Here is an 18,354-nt window from a genome sequence, read left to right as displayed (position 1 = left end):
TGTTCTATGTTGGAATTATTCTGATTTAATTGCGTTGTTGGAAAGGCTGCTGAACAGATCCAACAGTAAATTTCAGTGTGGATTTGGGGCTACCAGTGAAGTAGGAAAACTAGCCGGGGGTATGGGGATGGAGAGAGGAGTGGATAACCCTTTCCACCAGAGGCACAACTGGTTAAATTGCAGCTCTGTTGCTCTGTGCTTCCATCCTAGGATTCCAGTTTAGGCCAAGCCAACTTTTGCAGGGCTACGGGGAACGTGCAAGAGAATGAAGAGGGTTTTCCAAGATCCAGCACAAGTACAATGGGTCATGTACCCCAATTTTGGAACAATGTGGAAAGATTTGAGGCATCTGAGAAATTTAATCAGCATTTAATCACGTCCCTCAGAAATTGTCGATAAGGAATGCCTTGAGAGTATCACGGTCCTTATAAGACAGAATGGGCTAATGGTCTGCTTGTGTCTCACGTGGCCCAGCTAAAGTTTGCACTAGTTGGATTTTCACTGGAGTTGGAGGAGCTGAGCCTGACTGCACTTGGTCTGGGTGTGGACAACACATGGGACAGTGTTGAGGTACGTTGGCCATAATCGCCAACTCAGGAGCAGGGACGACATAAAGGAACACACTAAAGCAAGGGAGAAAAATAGTGTGAGCCCCCTAATGGGAGACTAAAGAATGAATCTCCCAACATCCTCTAAACCACACGTAGGTCAAAAGCAACAACAGGGTGAGGTGGCATTGAAGCTGAGAGACATGGCTCAATGCCTGTTCTCAGGAGGCAACGAGAGCTGCACAACTGATTTCCCAGCGCACCACTGCCCTGCAATATCCCCACTCCTAACTCCCGGGAACCAGTGGGAGGGCAGGGCTGGATATTGGTCGGGGAGTACGTGATGCATGCAGAGAAGATCAAGTGAAGACAAAAGCAGTTTTGCATGCAGTGCTCGACTACCCTGAAGTACTCTCAAGGCTAACCAGGCAAGGGGCCAGCGAGATCCTCATGATGGAGAGCAGTGCTGCCTGTATCAGTCAATCAGAACCTTCGTGGCAAGTAAGGGGAAAATATGGTGTGAATGGGTGGGGATAAAGTGAATGGGCATGTAATGTGCACTTGTTTGTTGGTTACAAGATCCACAGCCGGACTGAATGAGCACATTGGGACAAACTAAACCATTGCAATTACCAGTAATTCCCAAGGAATAACTTATTTGTCTTTCACATTGTTATTACTCTCAGCAATCTGGAATATTAATGACTTATCCAATCTATTTCATCTGCAGCTAATCCACTCCCAAAGGTCCACCCTCTCTCTGCATCTCATCTATCATTGCACTGACAGATTATATCAAACATCCTTTGATGAAAATGATGCTATTGCTTTTAGATCCCCTAAATGCAGATCGAGAAATACCAATTAATAAAATCACTGATGTTTTATCTGCCCTTCAGGTTGCAGTGAAGGTACACTGCAAAATTTACCTGTGCTTTTGACACAGGTTTACCCGAATGGTTTGAGAGTTGAAGGATTTCAACTAATAGAGAAGCTGGGACTGTTCTTCTTTCAGCAAAGTTGAGAGGAGATTTGAGGGAGGTGGACAGGATCACGATGGGGCAACGAACACAAGATGCTGGAGGAACTCAGCGGGTCAGGCAGCATCTACGGAGGGAAATGAACAGTCGATGTTTCGGGTCGAGACCTTGATGAAAGAGGGCAGAAGCCAGAATAAAAGGGTGGGGGAGGGGGAGGAGCATGAGCTGGCGGGTGATAGGTGGATCCAGGTGAGGGGGGGAATGTAGGTAGGTGGGGGAGGGTGGAGGAATGAGATTGATGTGAGAAGCTGGGAGGTGATAGGTGGAAGAGGCAAAGGGCTAAAGAAGAAGGAATCCGAAAGGAGAGGGCAGTAAGCCATGGAATAAAGGGAAGGAGTTGGGCAGGTCGTGAGTGGAGGGGGAGATAATGGTGGGTGTAGATAGAAGGTAGCTTTTCACATGGTTCAAGGGCCGGGACCACCGACGTAAAATGAAGGACAAAAGAAACAGGCAGAATGTAAGAAAAACATAATGTAGAGATTTTGGTTCTGATCCGGAACTATGGGGGGCGGTGGAAACAGGATCAGTCTGTGATTTCAAAAATGAATGGGGTCTGCACTTGAGAAAACCATAATTGACAGGGTTACGGGGAAAAACTGGGGAGACAATCCAGAATAACTTGGCCAGGAGCCAGCAGTTGAGTCAAATGTCCTCCTTCTGTGTATTAACCATTCCTTGATGGGAATAGAAAGGGGCAGGTCGTTGCTCTGATGAGTCTGTCAGTCACGAGACGGCTCAGGTTTGAAGTAACTGGTTAAGGAACCGAAGGATAATGGGGGAACTTCTCCTTGGTTATTAACCTACTTGCAAATGCAGTGGGGGCAGATTCAACACTGCCTTTTAAAAGGGAATTGATTGTATATTTGGAAAGAAAAAATAAAAGATAATTGCACGGGCTGCAGGGAAAGAGTTGGTGGTGAAGGTGGAACCAGGTGGCACCTTTCAACAGTACAGGTACATGGATCCAAGTGTTGTACCTCTGTATGATATACCTTCAATGAGACTTCCCCACCCAGAATGCTGTTCCAATACCCTCCGCCCTCCCCTCCGCCCCTCAGTACAAAAGTAACTATTAGGAATGGAGATCCTTCCCGATGTATTTACCTCATTAAACCACCACCCTCGCTGTCCACCATCCGTCATCTGCCAACACATCAGAAGAACAAATGGGTATTGCTGCAAGCAAGTTCTACCCGGTTACAACAACACACTGATCTCTACTGAGCATGCTCGCTACACCACTGCAAGCTTCCAGTCAATGGACAGGAGGAAGGTTGTCCACAACTGAGGCAAACCAGAGACCCTGTTGCCATAGTTACCCCCCGATGTTCGCCACTGTGCCCTTCCTTCCAGCCGAGGTGTGAGAAGCAGAGTAACTCTCCTTTTACTCCGATAGAACCACCTCGTCGGGCAGCCCTCCCTCGGGGGTGGGGGGGGTGGTGGTTGGTCCCTCGCTCAAAGCTGGGTAGAACACCTTCAAACCAAACCGGAATGGAAGACCTTCCAGTCTGTGCCTTAGGTAGGAACCTACACCGCTAGTGGCAAACATTGTTGGCCATTCAGTGCTTCCACTCTCCTATTGGAGTGGGGTCCATGGCGGGTAATAAGAAGGAGGCAATTGGGGTGGTGGTTGTGAGGGGGGGGGGGTGGCTGTAGGTTTAATAGGGTTTCTGCGATTGCTCACTAGGGGGCAGCAGCAGGTGTCACCATGCCTCCTGATGATCCGTCACACCTTGGGTGATGAGGACCCACAGGGGTAATGAATCTCGGAGACGGCAAGGTCATGGCTTTAAGCTCCGGGTCCTGGGGCAAGTGCTGATAGTTGAGTCCCATCAGCACCATCCCTCGCTGAGAGGGGAGGGAGGGAGGGGCCCTCTTCGGAGACAAGCCAGAGGACAGGATTGGGCAGGGAACTGGCAACAAACCACGGCATCCCCAACCCCCTCTCTCCCCCCGTCCCCGAACACCCAAACGTTCTGTCAGAAACAGTCTGACTCAGCTGAACCTAAAGAGAGGGGGAGAAAATAAGACATGAATATGCGGGATCAAAGGGTGTAATGTAAAGACACACTCACACACATACACAAACACTCCTTCTTTAACATATGGGCATCTACAAAGAAGACATTAGCCAAGGCTCCATTGCATTTATAGTTTTAGCTGAGATCCAGAAGGTTTAGCCCTTGGCACCAAATGTCATTCAGGTTTAGTAGTTGTGTTAACTGAACTTTAGTTTCCTCCAAACCTGCCCTGAATGTCCTCAGTGGTTGACGTTGGCCCATGACTCAGTGGTTACCGGCTTGCCTTGAGACCCAACGGTAGCTGTTGGTCGGCTATTAGGGGCTTCACGACCAAGAACCGGTCACCTCCCTACCTCACATCTAAACAGGCACGCTTTCCCAGCCGGTTATAATCGTTAGGAAAAGGTTGATCTGGCTTTTGTGCACACCCAACTATCCCAATCCCACCCAGCCCACCACACCTAGTTCAAGTTCAGCAGGTCTGGAGGAACTGTCTGCCCCAATGATTGGGGCACCCAATGCCCTTTGTGGAGGCGAAGTGGGTGGGGAAGATTACAGGGGGCCATGAGGTTTTCTAATGTTGAGGCAATTTAGACAGAAAGAAGTAAAGATAATACTCAACACCCCTGAGGGTGCAAAGCAATGGTCTGTGATACAGTTGTACAAGACAATGGTGGTACAAGACGTTGGTGAGGCTGCGTTTGGAATATTGTGTTCAGTTTTGGTCACCCTGCTATAGGAAAGATGCTGTTAAGCTGGAAAGAGTGCAGAGCAGATTTACAAGGATGTTGCTGGGACTCAAAGGAATGAGTTATGGAGAGATATTGAGCAGGTTGGGACTGTTTTTATTTGAGTGTTGGGGACAATGAGGGGTGATCTTAGAGGTGTATAAAATCGATAGGATCAATGCACACAATCTTTTTCCCAGGGTTGGGGAATAAAGAACTAGAGGGCATAGGTTTAAGGTGAGAGGGGAGAGATTTAATAGGAAACTGAGGGGCAACTTTTACACCCAGAGGGTGGTGAGTATATGGAATGAGCTGCCAGATGAAGTGGTGGAGGCAGGTACATTAACAACATTTAAAAGGTACTTGGACAGGTACATGGATAGGAAAGGTTTCAAGGGATATGGCCAAGCACGGGCAAATGGGACTAGCTTAGGTGGAATCTTGGTCAGCATGGACCTGATGGGCCAAAGGGCCTGTTTCTGTGCTCTGTGACTCCTTTCCAGCAACAGATATCAGTGGGATTGGTTTGAACTGTGGCCCTGTCTTGCAACTGGATTTCCAACATTCACTGCCTGGACAGGGGCAGGAAGAGCGATCTTAAAATCAGAGGAAGGCCACGAAAGAGAGAAATTGCCTCATCTTGCAAAGATCGTAGATTTCCAAGATAAAAAGTGCCATGGATGCGAGGTCTCCCAGGTAGAGCTAGACAGATGGAGACACAGGAGACTGCAGATGCTGGAATCTGGAGCAACAAACAATCTGCTGGAGGAACTGTGTGGGGGTGGGGAAGGAATTGTCGACATTTGGGGTCAATACCTTGCATGAGGGCTCTGATCGAGACAGATATTTGATCTGTAGGGGGATCTGGGCAGGAAAATGAAATCAGGGACAAATCAAATAAGTTGCAATCTTATTTGAGGGGCTGACTGACTGGCCAATCCTTCCCCTACTTCTTATGTCTTTATGTATCTCAATAAATAAAGTTGCAACAGAGGTCAACAGAATTTTGCCAGTTATAAAAGAACATGGAGCCAAGGCAAAGGGGTGGACTCACCATACAGATTCCATTTCAAAACTGGATGGGCATTGGAAGGAAAGTCAGTTGCAGAGGAAAAGGCGGATGAATGTGACTGGCTGTGTTGTTCTACCAACATCCAGTATGGATAGGATGGGCTGAACGGCCTCATTCTATGCTGTCATGATTTTGTGATTCTGCTCATTGAAAGGGCAAAACTGACTTGATTGCCGAATGGCCTGTTGCTGCCCTTGTGTTTGACTGAGGTATCAGATAGCTTCTGCTAATTCTAGAACTGTACCTAACCTGAGTCAGAAAGCAGGAAAAGGTTGGGGAGGGGTGGGGAGCGGGGTTGGGGGGGGGCGCAGGATCACAAGATCACAAGACAAGGGAGCAGAAGCAGGCCATTCTGCCCATTGAGTCTGTTCCAAGGAAAGGGAAATAGAATCGAGAAATGGGGAATGGGGAAAAAAATGGGATAGGAGACATAGACCATGGAACATAGAACAGTAGAGCACAGGAACAGGCCCTTTGGCTCACAATGCGCTGAACATTATGCCAAATTAAAGTAAATCTCTTCTGCCTGCACACGATCCATATCCCTCCATTCCCTGCGTATTCATGTGTCTAACAGCCTCTTAAACATCACTATTGTATCTGCTTCCATCACTACTCCCGGAAGCCTGGTCCAGGCACCTACTGCTCTCTGTGTATAAAATTTTCCCTGCACATCTCCCTTAAACTTTCCCCCTTTCACTTTAAATATGCGTCTTCTAGTATTAGATATTTTTACCCTGGGAGAAAGATTCTGACTGTCTACCCTATCTCTGCCTCATAATTTTATAAATTTCTATCAGGTCTCCCCTCAGCCTTCGCCAGTCCAGAGAAAAGAACCCAAGTTTCTCCAACCTCTCCTTATATCTCAAGCCTTCTAATCCAGGCAGCATCCCGGTGAACCTCTTTTGCACCTTTTCCAAAGCCTCCACATCCTTCCTGTTATGGGGCAAACAGAATTGCACACAATACTCCAAGTGTGGCTTAACCAAAGTTTTATATAGCTGCAATATAACTTCCTTAGCAAGCACGGTAGTGTAGAGGTTAGCGTAACGCTATTACAGCACCAACGACCCGGCTTCAATTCCGGCCGCTGTCTGTAAGGAGTTTGTAAGTTCTCCCTGTGTTTGCGTGGGTTTCCTCTGGGTGATCCAGTTTCCTCCCACATTCCAAAGACGTACGGGTTAGGAAGTTGTGGGCGTGCTATGTTGGCGCCGGAAGTGTGGCGACACTTGCGGGCTGCCCCCAGAACACTCTACGCAAAAGATGCATTTCACTGTGTGTTTCAATGTACATGTGACTAATAAAGATATCTTAGCTTATCTCATCTTATCTTATCCTTACTTTTATACTCAATGCCCTGCCCAATGAAGGCAAGCATGCCAAATGCCTTCTTTACCACCTTAACTATTTGCGTGGCCATTTTCATGGCTAAGGACTTGGACCCCAAGAAACATGGATGGGTAGCCTCCTTTACTCCCTGCTCAAAGAAACCATAGTTGTATCACAAATCCTGACCAGCTCTAAGGATGCGCAAAGGACAACTTCAACTCACAAATGGAAAAGGCATTTGAATTAGTTTGCACCAGGGTTCATTCTACCAATGGACAAACAGAGAATACAGATAAAATGCTTTGAGTAATATCAATAAGGCAGCGTTTTAAATTATCTTTGCTTGGTTAATGAATAGCTCCACACATGCTAATTATTTTCTTTATGATAAGCCTTGCAGTTGACATCTTATCACCAGCTCCCTCTTCCTTACTTCAGTCATCAGACAACCGGTTCATTTTACAGCTGCACCTGCTAGCGTGATTTGCAGTTGGAGGAGGGCAAGTGGGAGGGGAACACAAGAAAATAGGAGCAGGAGTAGGCCCTACAAGCCTGGCTGATCGACGCTGGCCTCAACTCCTCTTCTGTGCCAGTTCCCCATAACTCTCAATTCCTCACTCCTTCAAATATTTATCTGTCTCCACTTTAAATATATCTGGTGATTTGATTTCTAACACAATGGGGGCCAGAGAAATCCAGAGATTGACTACTCTCTACACACTTCTATGCACCTCACTTTTAAATGACCGGCCCCTTACTTCATGTTCTGAAGAAGGGTCCTGACCTGAAACGTTGACCGCCTGCTTTTCTCCACGGATGCTGCCTGGCCTGCTGAGTCCCTCCAGCATCATCGTGTTTTTCACTTCATGTTAATGTCCCCTTGATCATGAATCTCCTGCTAGTGAAAACATCTCAACATCTACCATGTCAAGTCTACTTAGGTTCGTATATATTTGAATAACGTGACCCTCAATCTTCTAAACTCCAAGGTGGGGAGGGGTGGGGTGGGTGCTTCAAAAGATGATTCATTTCAATCGTACTCTGGAGTCAGAGGGCACAATTCCTAGAATTGCCTTGCGTTTACAGCGCAAATTGTGAGTCATTTTGCTCAAATTAATAATCATTGGACACAATCCTGGGACATAGATTTGTCCTTTGTACAACCCCAACCCTGTATAGTGCTGTGTCGCTTAATAGTCTCCAACCTAACGGCATCGATTTCTCCAACTCCCCCTGTTACACCTGCCCCCCACCTTTGATTTTCCCTTATTCTGCTAGCCCCATCTCTTTACCCTCCCCCGCCATTCTGACCTGCCCCTCACTCACACCTTCCTCCCTCTGGTTCCCCACCTCCTTCTCTTTATTCCATAGAACCATAGAACCATACAGCACAAAACAGGCCCTTCGGCCCACCATGTTGTGCCGTCCATCAAACCACCCTCACACTATCTAATCCTTCCCTCCCACATATCCCTCTATCTCACATTCCTCCATGTGCCTATCCAACAAACTCTTGAACTTGTCCAATGTATCTGCCTCCACCACCACCCCAGGCAGTGCATTCCATGCACCAACCACTCTCTGGGTGAAAAACCTCTCCCTGACATCTCCCCTGAACCTCCCACCCATAACCTTAAAGCCATGCCCTCTTGTCTTGAGCATCGGTGCCCTGGAAAGGAGGCGCTGACTGTATCTATTCCTCTCAATACGAGATTAATTCCTTTCAATTCCATGGTCCACTGTCCTCTCCTATCAGATTCCATCTTGTTCAGCTCTTTGCCTCTTCCACCTATCACTTCCCAGCTTCTCACATCATTCCCACTTACCCCCCTCCCCCAACTCTCTACCTCCCCCCCCCCCGCCCCCGGATCCACCTATCACCTGCCAGCTCATGCTCCTCCCCCTCCCCCAACCCTTTTATTCTGCCTTCTGCCCTCTTTCTTTCCAGTCCTGATGAAGGGTCTTGGCCTGAAATGTCGACTGTTCATTTCCCCCTGTAGATGCTGCCTGACCTGCTGAGTTCCTCCAGCATTTTGTGTGTTGCCCCGACCCCGTGTCCCACCTCCAAAGCATTTTCTGGCAAGTAACTCCACTCCACAAGATTGGAAAAGGAAACCCACACTCTTCAAGAACCTAGCACAAAATCAGGACTTCCCAAAATATTCGAACAATCGAAATGCAGAAAGCTCAACCGCTATTCTGCCTACAGCAAGTTCCCTTACAGCAACAAGTAAAAGAACAACCAGATAATAAAAGTAAAATACGCTGGAAAAAATGCAGCAGATCAGGCAGCAGCGGCGGAGAGAGAAATATGGTTAATGTTTCAGGTCGAAAGACCCTTTGTTGAACTGGGAAAGGGAGAAAACAATTTAGTTTTACTTTGCAGAGAGGGTGACGGGAGGGTTGGATGGGACAAAGAGAACATCTCTGATAGGGTGAGGCCAGGATTGCTATAGGGATAAGTTGTAGATAAAGTCATCCAGTTGATAGGTTAATGAGGGGTGTTAGAGAGAGAGACAGAGAAAAAGAACACAAATAACAGAAAGTAAGAGCTGGAAAATCCAGAGAGGTAGAAAAATGCACTGTTGCTACAACCTCTGTATTTAGCAGCTTTTGATTTCCTTTGTTTGTGTTTTTCACTTGTTCTACATGATCTCAATTAACAGCTTTAATGTTCGTTTGTTCATATCTCTCTGCCTAACTTCCTATCAATCATATACCTTTAGCTTTTCCCACAGCAATCTCAGCCTCACCGAACAGAAATATTCCCTTGCCCATCTACACCCTTCCCCCCAACCACACTGCAATTTAAAAACTAACAGTCCTCTCCAGTTCTGATAAAGGGTCTTGACCTGAAATATTAATTCCTGTTGCTCTTCCCCACAGATGCTGCCCGACCTGCTGAGTGTTCCAGCATTTTCTGCTTTATTCAGATTTAAATATAAGAAGATATTTATTTATTAGTCACACGTACCAGAACGCACAGTGAAATGCGTCTTTTTGCATTACTGATAATGTGCTGGGGGACAGCCCGCAAGTGTCGACACTCCTCCAGTGCCAACATAGCATGCCCACAGCTCCTAACCTGTACGTCTTTGGAATGTGGGAGGTGGGTAGAAAGGGCCATGTTACCACGCTGTAAATAAAATTTTTTAAAAATTTTAAAAAATAACCAGAGCAAGCCCGGAGGAAACCCACGCAGTCACGGGGAGAACGTAAAAAACTCCTTACAGACAGCGGCCGGAATTGAACCTGAGTCACTGGCCCTGTAACAGCATTACGCTAACCACTACACTACTATGCCAGCATCTGCAGACTTTTGATTTTTAGTGGCTAGAAAATTTGTTTTAGTAACATTAGCTTTGGGGATATCGGCCAGGAAAAGTCCCCCAGCAGTTGACTGAGGGATTTTTGTTTACATTCAGAGGCTGATGTAGCCTTGTTTAATGGCTCACCTGATAGATAGCAACTGTGTCCCATACCACCAGGTTCAAGAACAGCTCCACAGAGCCACAAGAGATTCTGCAGATGCTGGAATCTGAAGCAACACACACAAAATGCTGGAGGAACTCAGCAGGTCAGGCAGCATCTATAGAGGGAAATAAACAGTCGGCGTTTCGGGTAGAGACCCTCCATCATGACTGGAAAGGAAGGGGGCAGCCCTCTTCCTTTCCAGACCTGATGAAATGTCTCGACCCGAAACGTCGACTGTTTATTTCCCTCCATAGATGCTGCCTGACCTCAAGAACAGTTACTTCCCTTCAACCACTCGGTTCTTGAACCAACCTGCACAACCCTAATCACTACTTCAGTGTAGCAACACTGTGACCAGTTTGCACTAAAATGGACTTTTTTTGTTCCAATTGTGTTCTTTCTTGTAAAAACTATGTATAATTTATGTTTAATTTATGTTTTTCTTGTGAATACTGCTTATCTGATGCTATGTGCCTGTGATGCTGCTGCAAGTAAGTTTTTCATTGCACCTGTGCACTAGTGCGTATGACAATAAACTTGACTTTGCCTTGACTGTGGCACTGTAGCACTCCCTTAGTAGCACAGTGAACATAGAACATAGAAAAGTACAGTGCAGGAACAGGCCCTTCAGACCCACTGTTGTCTGTGCTGACCATGATGTCATATGAATCTAATACCATCTGCCTGCACATGATCCATATCCCTCCATTCCCTGTATATTCCTGTGCCTGTCTGAACGCCTCTTAAATGCCACTATTGTGTCTGCTTCCATCAGCACCCCTGGCAGCCAGTTCCAGGCACCTACCACTCTCATAGTGGGAAGATCAAACTAAGTTTTGTGCTCAAATTGCTGGAGTGGAACTTTAACCATTGATCTTCTGACTCAGAGACATAAGTGGTGTCCATTTCGTACTAAGACCAATGTAGTGGTCAAACATGCAAAGATTTGACATCAAGTCACTTCTGTGCAGTTAGTAGAGCCACTTCCTCACAGCGCAGGAGTCCCAGGTTCAATCCTGACCTTGGGTGCTGTCTGTGTGGAGTTCTCTCCGTGACCCAGTGGGTTTCCTCCGGGTGCTCCGGTTTCCTCCCACATCCCAAAGACATGCAGGTTGGTGGGCTAATTGGCCACTGTAAGTTGCCCCTACGTGAGTGGCAGAATCTTGAGGGAGTTTATAGGAATGTGGGGAGAATAAAGCAGGATTAGTGTAGGATTACTATAAAGGGTTGGTCGATGGTCAGCACAGACTCAGTGGGCTGAAGGGCCTTTTTCTGTGCTGTATGACTCCATGACCCTAAGGCAGAAATAATCATGACCTTGGTGAAATAGGGCTGGGGAGAAAGAGCTCACAATGAAACACCAGACCTGTGTGAAAGCAGAATACTGCAGATGCTGGAAACCTAAAAGAAAATCAGAGCATGCTAGAAATGCTCAGCAGGTCAGGCAGCATCTGTGGAGAGAGAAAAACAGTTTCAGGTTGGTGATCCTTCATCAGACCTTGGAAAAGTTAGAAGTAAAACAAGTAGCAATGGAAGGCAGGGCAGAGGGGTGGAGGGACCGAATGAATGAAAAATAAAAGTCGATCGAGACTAGGAGAGACTGAATGATACAAGCAGTGGTACTGATGACTAGGAGAGGGAAGTGTGTCTGGAAGGAGAGGGAAATAGGAATGAAATCTGAAGCAGAAAGAAAAGTCTGAACGCTGGAAGTGTGAGATACAAGAATGACTGATTATCTGAAATCCCTGAACTCATTGAGTGGGAAGGCTGCAGTGTGCCTAGTCACAGGGTGAGGTGCTGTCTAGAGAGTTGTGGGCACAGCCCAGTCCATCAGGAAAACCAGCCTCCCCTCCATTGAATCTGTCTGCACTTCCTGCTGCCTTAGGAAAGTAGCCAACATAATCAAAGACCCCTCTCACCCCAGCTAACCTCTCCTCTCCACTCTTCCATCGGGCAGTAAACACAAAAGCCTGAGAACAGGTACCACCAGGCTCAAGGACAGCTTCTATCCCACTCTTGAACAGAACTCTTGTAATGATAAAGATGAACTCTTGATCTCTCTACCTCATCATGGCCTTTGCACCTTATTGTTCACCTGCAGTCCACTTTCTCTGTATCTGTAATATCTGTAACTATATTCTATATTCTGTTATTGCTTTTCCCTTTGTACTACCTCAATGTACTTATGTTTTGGAATGATCTGTATGGATGGCATGCAAAACAAAGTTTTTCAATGTAACTAGGTACATGTGACAATAATAAACCAATTACCGTCAAGCTTATCTTGCACTCCATTGAAACAGGCTGGAGACAGAAGCCAAAAAGGGATGAGAGAATTAAAGTGACTGGAGGCTGGAAGCTCAGTGAGATCCTTGTGGATTGAATGGAAACACCCTGCAAAGCAGTCACCCAACCTGCGTTTATTTTCTCCACTGTAGAGGAGGCTACATTGTAAGTGCAAAATGAAACACTCTAAATTGAAGGAGGGACAGAAACACGTGCATTTGTTTTTCATTTCTCTGCTTTGATTTTTTTTCTTCTGCTTCTTTTATCTTGGTCTTCCAAAATCCTTCACACATTAACACCAAGGGGTGAGCATGCACAGTCACACTGAGTCTGGGCACCTCAGAGCTCGAAGGAAATGCCGCTGTAAACACTCTATGTATCAGATTCTCTCTGCTGCTGTGCAGCCTGAACTGCAGACTGCTCGGGAATAGATGCAGGTCCTCAGACAAACGAGGCAAGTGATTAACTTCCTCGGAGAAAAAAGTGCTGCAGGCACTTATCGAGTGTCTGACTTCAGAGAAGATTCAAGCTCCCTGACACCATTGCCCATGTGGTGGGGTTGCGTTCGAAGTGAGAGGGAGGGCAATGTTGAGGGGGGTGGGTGTGGTAGAGGCAGGAAACCTGCTACCTGTGGGTCAGTCAAGGCTCTGTTGCTTATGTCCGCTATAAGATCTCCAGTATAATTCTCACTTTGTTTTCAAGTCCTTCCTATCTCTATAAACTCCTCCACCCCTACAAACCCTGGAGATCTCTGCAATCCTTAATTTTGCCCCCTTCATCTTCCCACTTTCCATCTGATATCCATGCCTTTGGCTGGTGAGATCCTAAGCACTGAAATTCCCTCCTTAAATCAAGCTTGTTATTTTAACCTCTCTCTGCTCCGTAACACCTCATTCTGAGCTTTGCTACAAATTGCTTCATAACTCTTTTGGCAACTCTGCAAATTTTGTTTGACAATTTTCCTGTGAGTTGCTATGGGACCTTACGTAAAGCTCTAGATGTTACGTAAGGGACAAGGCACATCCCTCCCCACCATCAGTCGTATCCCCAGGAGGCGCTGTCTCAAGAAGGCAACATCCATCATCAAAGATCCCCACCATTCGAGCCGTGCCACCTTCTCGCAGCTACCATCGGGCAGGAGGTACAGAAGCCTGAAGTCCCACACCACCAGGTTCAAGAACAGCAATTTTCCCTCAACCAACCGGCACAGCCCCAATCACTGCAGTTTGGCAACATGATGATCACTTTGATCACTTTGCAATAAAATGGATTTTTTTTGTTCTAATTGTGTTCCTTCTTGTAAAAGTTGTGTACAATTTATGTTTACTTTATGTTTTTTTTGTGAATGCTGCTTATCTGATGCTATGTGCCTGTGATGCTGCTGCAAGTGAGTTTTTCATTGCACCTGTGCACACATGGACTTGTGCAGATGACAATAAACTCGACTTTGACTTTAAGGTTGTTGTTATTACTGCAGGGATTTCACAGGACTGAGAATATGGGCAAAAAACAAAATGAGCAGCCTTGGTTTTGTTTCTGGTGAATACACCAGCAAGGCAAGAGACACAGGGAGATTGGGAAGGGGGTTGACGCGGAAGCAAACACCATTGGCGAAAGAGAAGGCTTGCTCTGCAGACTAGAACCCAGAGACAGAGTCTGCTTCCAGTGCTGGGTGTGATGCTTCTGATGTTGGAGGTGGTTCATCTTTGGAAGTACATCCACTGACAGTCGGAGCTCTTTAATAAGCAACAGGCTGTGTCTCGCTAAGGTGGTAAATCAGGATTTCCCTAAATTATCTGGGATTTAGTAGATTATCCTTCTGCAAGGTCCAGGAGAAGAGTCAGTTCAATAAAATGTCATTGGAATATTTTGCTCGTTATAGCTGTGAGTGGAAAATGAGGAAAAAATGACCATGGAATGGTGGGCTATAGGGACCAGTGTGGTTATATTTCTAAGCTTGTTGCATGTAGGAACAGACAAAGTGGATTTTATTGTCACAAGAACAAGTACATCACTGTGCAGGTGCAAAGAAAAATTCACTTGCAGCAGCATCACAAGCACATCGCATCAGATAAGCAGCATTCGCAAGAAAATCATAAATTATGTACAATTTTTTGCAAGAAAGAACACAATTAGAATTTTAAAAAAACACGAAATCTATTTTAGTGCAAAGTGGTCATAGTGTTGCTAAACTGTAGGGATTGGGGTTGTGCAGGTTGGTTCAAGAACAGAATGGTTGAAGCTGTTCTCGAACCTGGTGGTGTGGAACTTCAGGCTTCTGTACCTCCTGCCCAATGGTAGCTGTGAGAAGATGGCATGACCTGGATAGTGGGGATCTTGGATGATAGATGCTTTACAGCAGACTTCAAGAATGACTTGGATAGGCATGGGTGGGGAAATAGTTTGCAGGGATAGAGGGCAAAAGCTGGTGAATGTGCTTGTTCTTCCAGTGCCGGGTCCCTCCTGCACAGCAACAGTTCTATGAGACTGTGTGGCGAAATCTTCAGGAGGCAGTCCAACCAGACAGAGCAAGCCTAACTCCTGCTGGTCATGTTGAGCTTCACCGGTGGGTTACCTGGGTTACCCTAACCCTAATCTGAACCCAAAAAGGCATCTGCAGTCACCAGATTCACATTAAGGGTTCTTCATCCCTTCTACCCAATAGCAGGTGAGCCTGTGGGCCCACCTAGCTGTTCCTTCTGCCATGATATGAACCCTCATGCTTCTTCAGTGACTGTCCATTCCTTGTTCACCCTCCAATCTCTTTGGCTACAATGTGAATGTCATGGTCATTCTGAAGTCTCGCACCTTCCTCCTAGTGCTTGCCGACTCCCTACTTCGGGGCTGTGGGCAACGTTTGAGGCAAGTCTTCATCATCTAAAGCGACCAAGGGGAAAAAAAATCAATGCAACACGATCCCAGGGGCAACCCTCCCAGGGTTTATCAGACCTCGCTGTTCCTTGATTACCACAGAGGGTTACAAATCATTGCATGTTCTCCTGTTCTACAAATCTGGGGGTGGCTCAGTGATGCGGCCAGAGGAGCCACTGCCTCACAGCGCCAGAGACCTGTGTTCAATTCTGATCTCGGATCCTCCCCGTGACTGCATGGATGTTCTGGTTTTCTTCCACATCCCAAAGACTTGCGGGTTGGTAGATTAATTGGCTGCTATAAGTTGCCCCTAGTGTGTAGGTGAATGGTAGAAACTGGAGGATTTGATAAGAAATTTTGGGAAAGTTAACAAAAAAATGGGATTAACATAGGATGAGTATAAAATGGGCAGCTGATAGCCAGTATAGACTTGGTGGGCTGAAGGGCCTGTTTCTGTGCTCTGTGGCTCTATCTTCTAAAAATCCACATTCACCACAACTGCTGGGTTCACTTCATTGATGCACTCAGACAAGTGTTTAACAAAATCTCTTTAAGTTTGTCAAAGTGTGCCCGCAACACACCTATGCTGTTTCTGATCCCCCCATGCATCCAATAACTGCTCTTGTTGCTCTTAAATAGATACAGAATGGAACTGATGACCCAAATGGCCTCCTTTTATGTTATAACCATTCTGTGCTTCTGAGATTTATATTTTTTTTAGAATGAGCTCCAACTCAAATACTCATAAGAAAAGCATTCAATGTGTGTGCTGGTGGGAACAATTATTTTCATGGAATTTCTAATTAATTTAGTTTACAATTAGCTTTTGTTTCTGTCCTTCCAGCCCTCTTCCGAATGCTCCATTCCTGAAGCCCAGGTGCAGTACAATCAGCTCAGGAGAGAAAGCCTGGGTGACTTAGCCCTCATTCCTGGCTCCTGCCTTTTGAGGAAAGACTTCACCTTTCCTTAGTGTCTTGGAAAGGCTGACACTGGGAATGTATTGTGTGCAGGGATCACAGGGAAAAGCTCACGTCACAGCTGCTCTTGGTGTAACTCATTAGTACCTGCACATGGTGACTGAACATGTGCTCCTGCATGTGTGACCGTGTGTGTCTTTGATTATAGCTGTTTGTATTTTCCATGTGTTTGTACGTGTGTGTGTGTGTGTGTGTGTGCGCGCACATACACGTGTGTTTAGAGAGAGAGAGAATGTGCGTGTATTTGTAATTATGCATATCTTTAATTGTACTTTTGCATTTTACATGTGTTTGTGTGTGTGTGTGAGAGAGAGAATGTGCGCGTGTACATGTGAACATGCGTATCTTTAAGCATAACTGTTTGCTTTTACCTGTGCATGTGTGTGTCTGTGCGTGTGTGTCTGTGAGTGTGTGTTTCTGTGTGTGTGATTCTGTGTGTATGTTACTTTATGTGTGTGTATTTCTGTGTGTGTGTGTTGTGTGTGTTTCTGTGTGTGTTGTGTGTGTGTGTGTTTCTGTGTGTGTTATGTGTGTGTGTTTCTCTGTGTGTGTGTGTGTGTGTGTGTGTGTGTGTGTGTGTGTGTGTGTGTGTGTGTGTGTGTGTGTGTGTTAGCAGCAGAATATATTCAATGACTTCGCCTCTATAGCTCTCTGGAGTTGGGAATTCAGAAGATTCATTGCTCTCTGAGAGAAGAAATACCTCCTGACCTCCATCTTAAATGAGCAAACTCTTTCTGAAATGATGCCCCCTAGTTCCAGATACCTTTATAAGAGGAAACATCTTCTTATAATAACTATTACGTCTGGGAGAAAACAAACACAGATTAGGAGCAGCTCTCCAGAACATCTTCTTTCAATCCATAAAGGTGCCCCAGAGCTTCTAGTTGCCTGTCACTTCAATTCTCCATCCAACCTCTACATTTTCAGCCTCCTTACAACATTCAAAGGCCAATACAAGCTCAAGGTAATGACACCTTACCTTCTGACTGGGATTATTACAACCTTCTATACTCAACACTGAGGGCAACATTTACAGATTATCAGTAATTCTAGCCTTTGCATCTTAAATTTCCAGTGCTCATAACTAGTGTCCAATCTCTTTTCTGATCGAAATGTACCTAATTTACACCTCCTAAGGACCCATGGGGACACAAGAGACTGCAGATGCTGGAATCTGGAGCAACAAACAATCTGCTGGAAGAAGTCAATGCCTCGAGCAGCATCTGTGGAGGGAAGGAATTGTCGACATTGTGGGTGGATGCAGGGTTTCGACCTGAAGCGTCAACAACTCCTTTCTCCCCAGATGCTGCTCAACCTGAGTTCCTCCAGCAAACTGCTTGTTGCTCCTAAAGACCCACCTTTTGTTATACACAAGCTCTTTCACAGGACTCCACCACAGCCTCTCCCATCTCCTGCCCTCTCAGGACACAAGAAAACAAGTAAACAGGAACAAGAGTAGGCCAATTGGTCTCTCCAACCTGCCCCACCATTCAATAGGATCATCGCTGACCTACACGGGCCTCAACACCTCTTCAGAGCCACTTCCCCATAACCCTCAATACGCTAATCTTTCAGATATTTATCTATCTCCACCTTAAGTATATCTAAAGATCTGACCTCCACCAACCTCAGGGGCAGAGAATTCCTGAGATTCATCAGCCTCTAAACATTTCCCTTATCACCAGGTTCAAGAACAGCTACTGCCCTTCAACCATTTGGTTCTTGAACCAACAGCAAAACCCTAATCACTACAGCTTAACAACACTATGACCACTTTGCACTTAAAATGGACCTTGTTCTAATTGTGTTCTTTCTTGTAAAAATTGTGTATAATTTATGTTTATGATTTTAAGTGTTACTACCATCGGGGAGGTGGTACAGGAGCCTGAAGACCCACACTCAACGATTCAGGAACAGCTTCCTCCCCTCCGTCATCAGATTTCTGAATGGTCCATGAACCCATGAACACCACCTCGTTATTCCTTTTATCCACTATTTATTTATTTTG

The 18,354-nt window shown here is 46.0% G+C and overlaps 1 protein-coding gene across 14 annotated transcripts in view; it reads right to left on the bottom strand.

The window, feature by feature from the left end:
* mbnl1 (muscleblind-like splicing regulator 1) overlaps window positions 1–18,354 on the bottom strand; it is a 414,821-nt gene that overhangs the window by 75,889 nt on the left and 320,578 nt on the right. For 10 of the 14 annotated variants that reach the window (XM_052018920.1, XM_052018919.1, XM_052018924.1 and 7 more), the window contains one exon: window positions 2,693–2,731. The exons of the other annotated variants lie outside the window; for them this stretch is intronic. In XM_052018920.1, coding sequence (XP_051874880.1) covers window positions 2,693–2,731 — 39 coding nt within the window. The remainder of the gene's footprint in view (window positions 1–2,692; window positions 2,732–18,354) is intronic. 14 annotated transcript variants of the gene reach the window in all.

Source organism: Pristis pectinata, chromosome 6 (assembly GCF_009764475.1).
Source record: "Pristis pectinata isolate sPriPec2 chromosome 6, sPriPec2.1.pri, whole genome shotgun sequence".
NCBI classification, from domain to species: Eukaryota; Metazoa; Chordata; class Chondrichthyes; order Rhinopristiformes; family Pristidae; genus Pristis; species Pristis pectinata.
The sequence above is the reverse complement of the archived record's forward strand: the minus strand, read 5'-3'. Positions and strand labels throughout refer to the sequence as shown.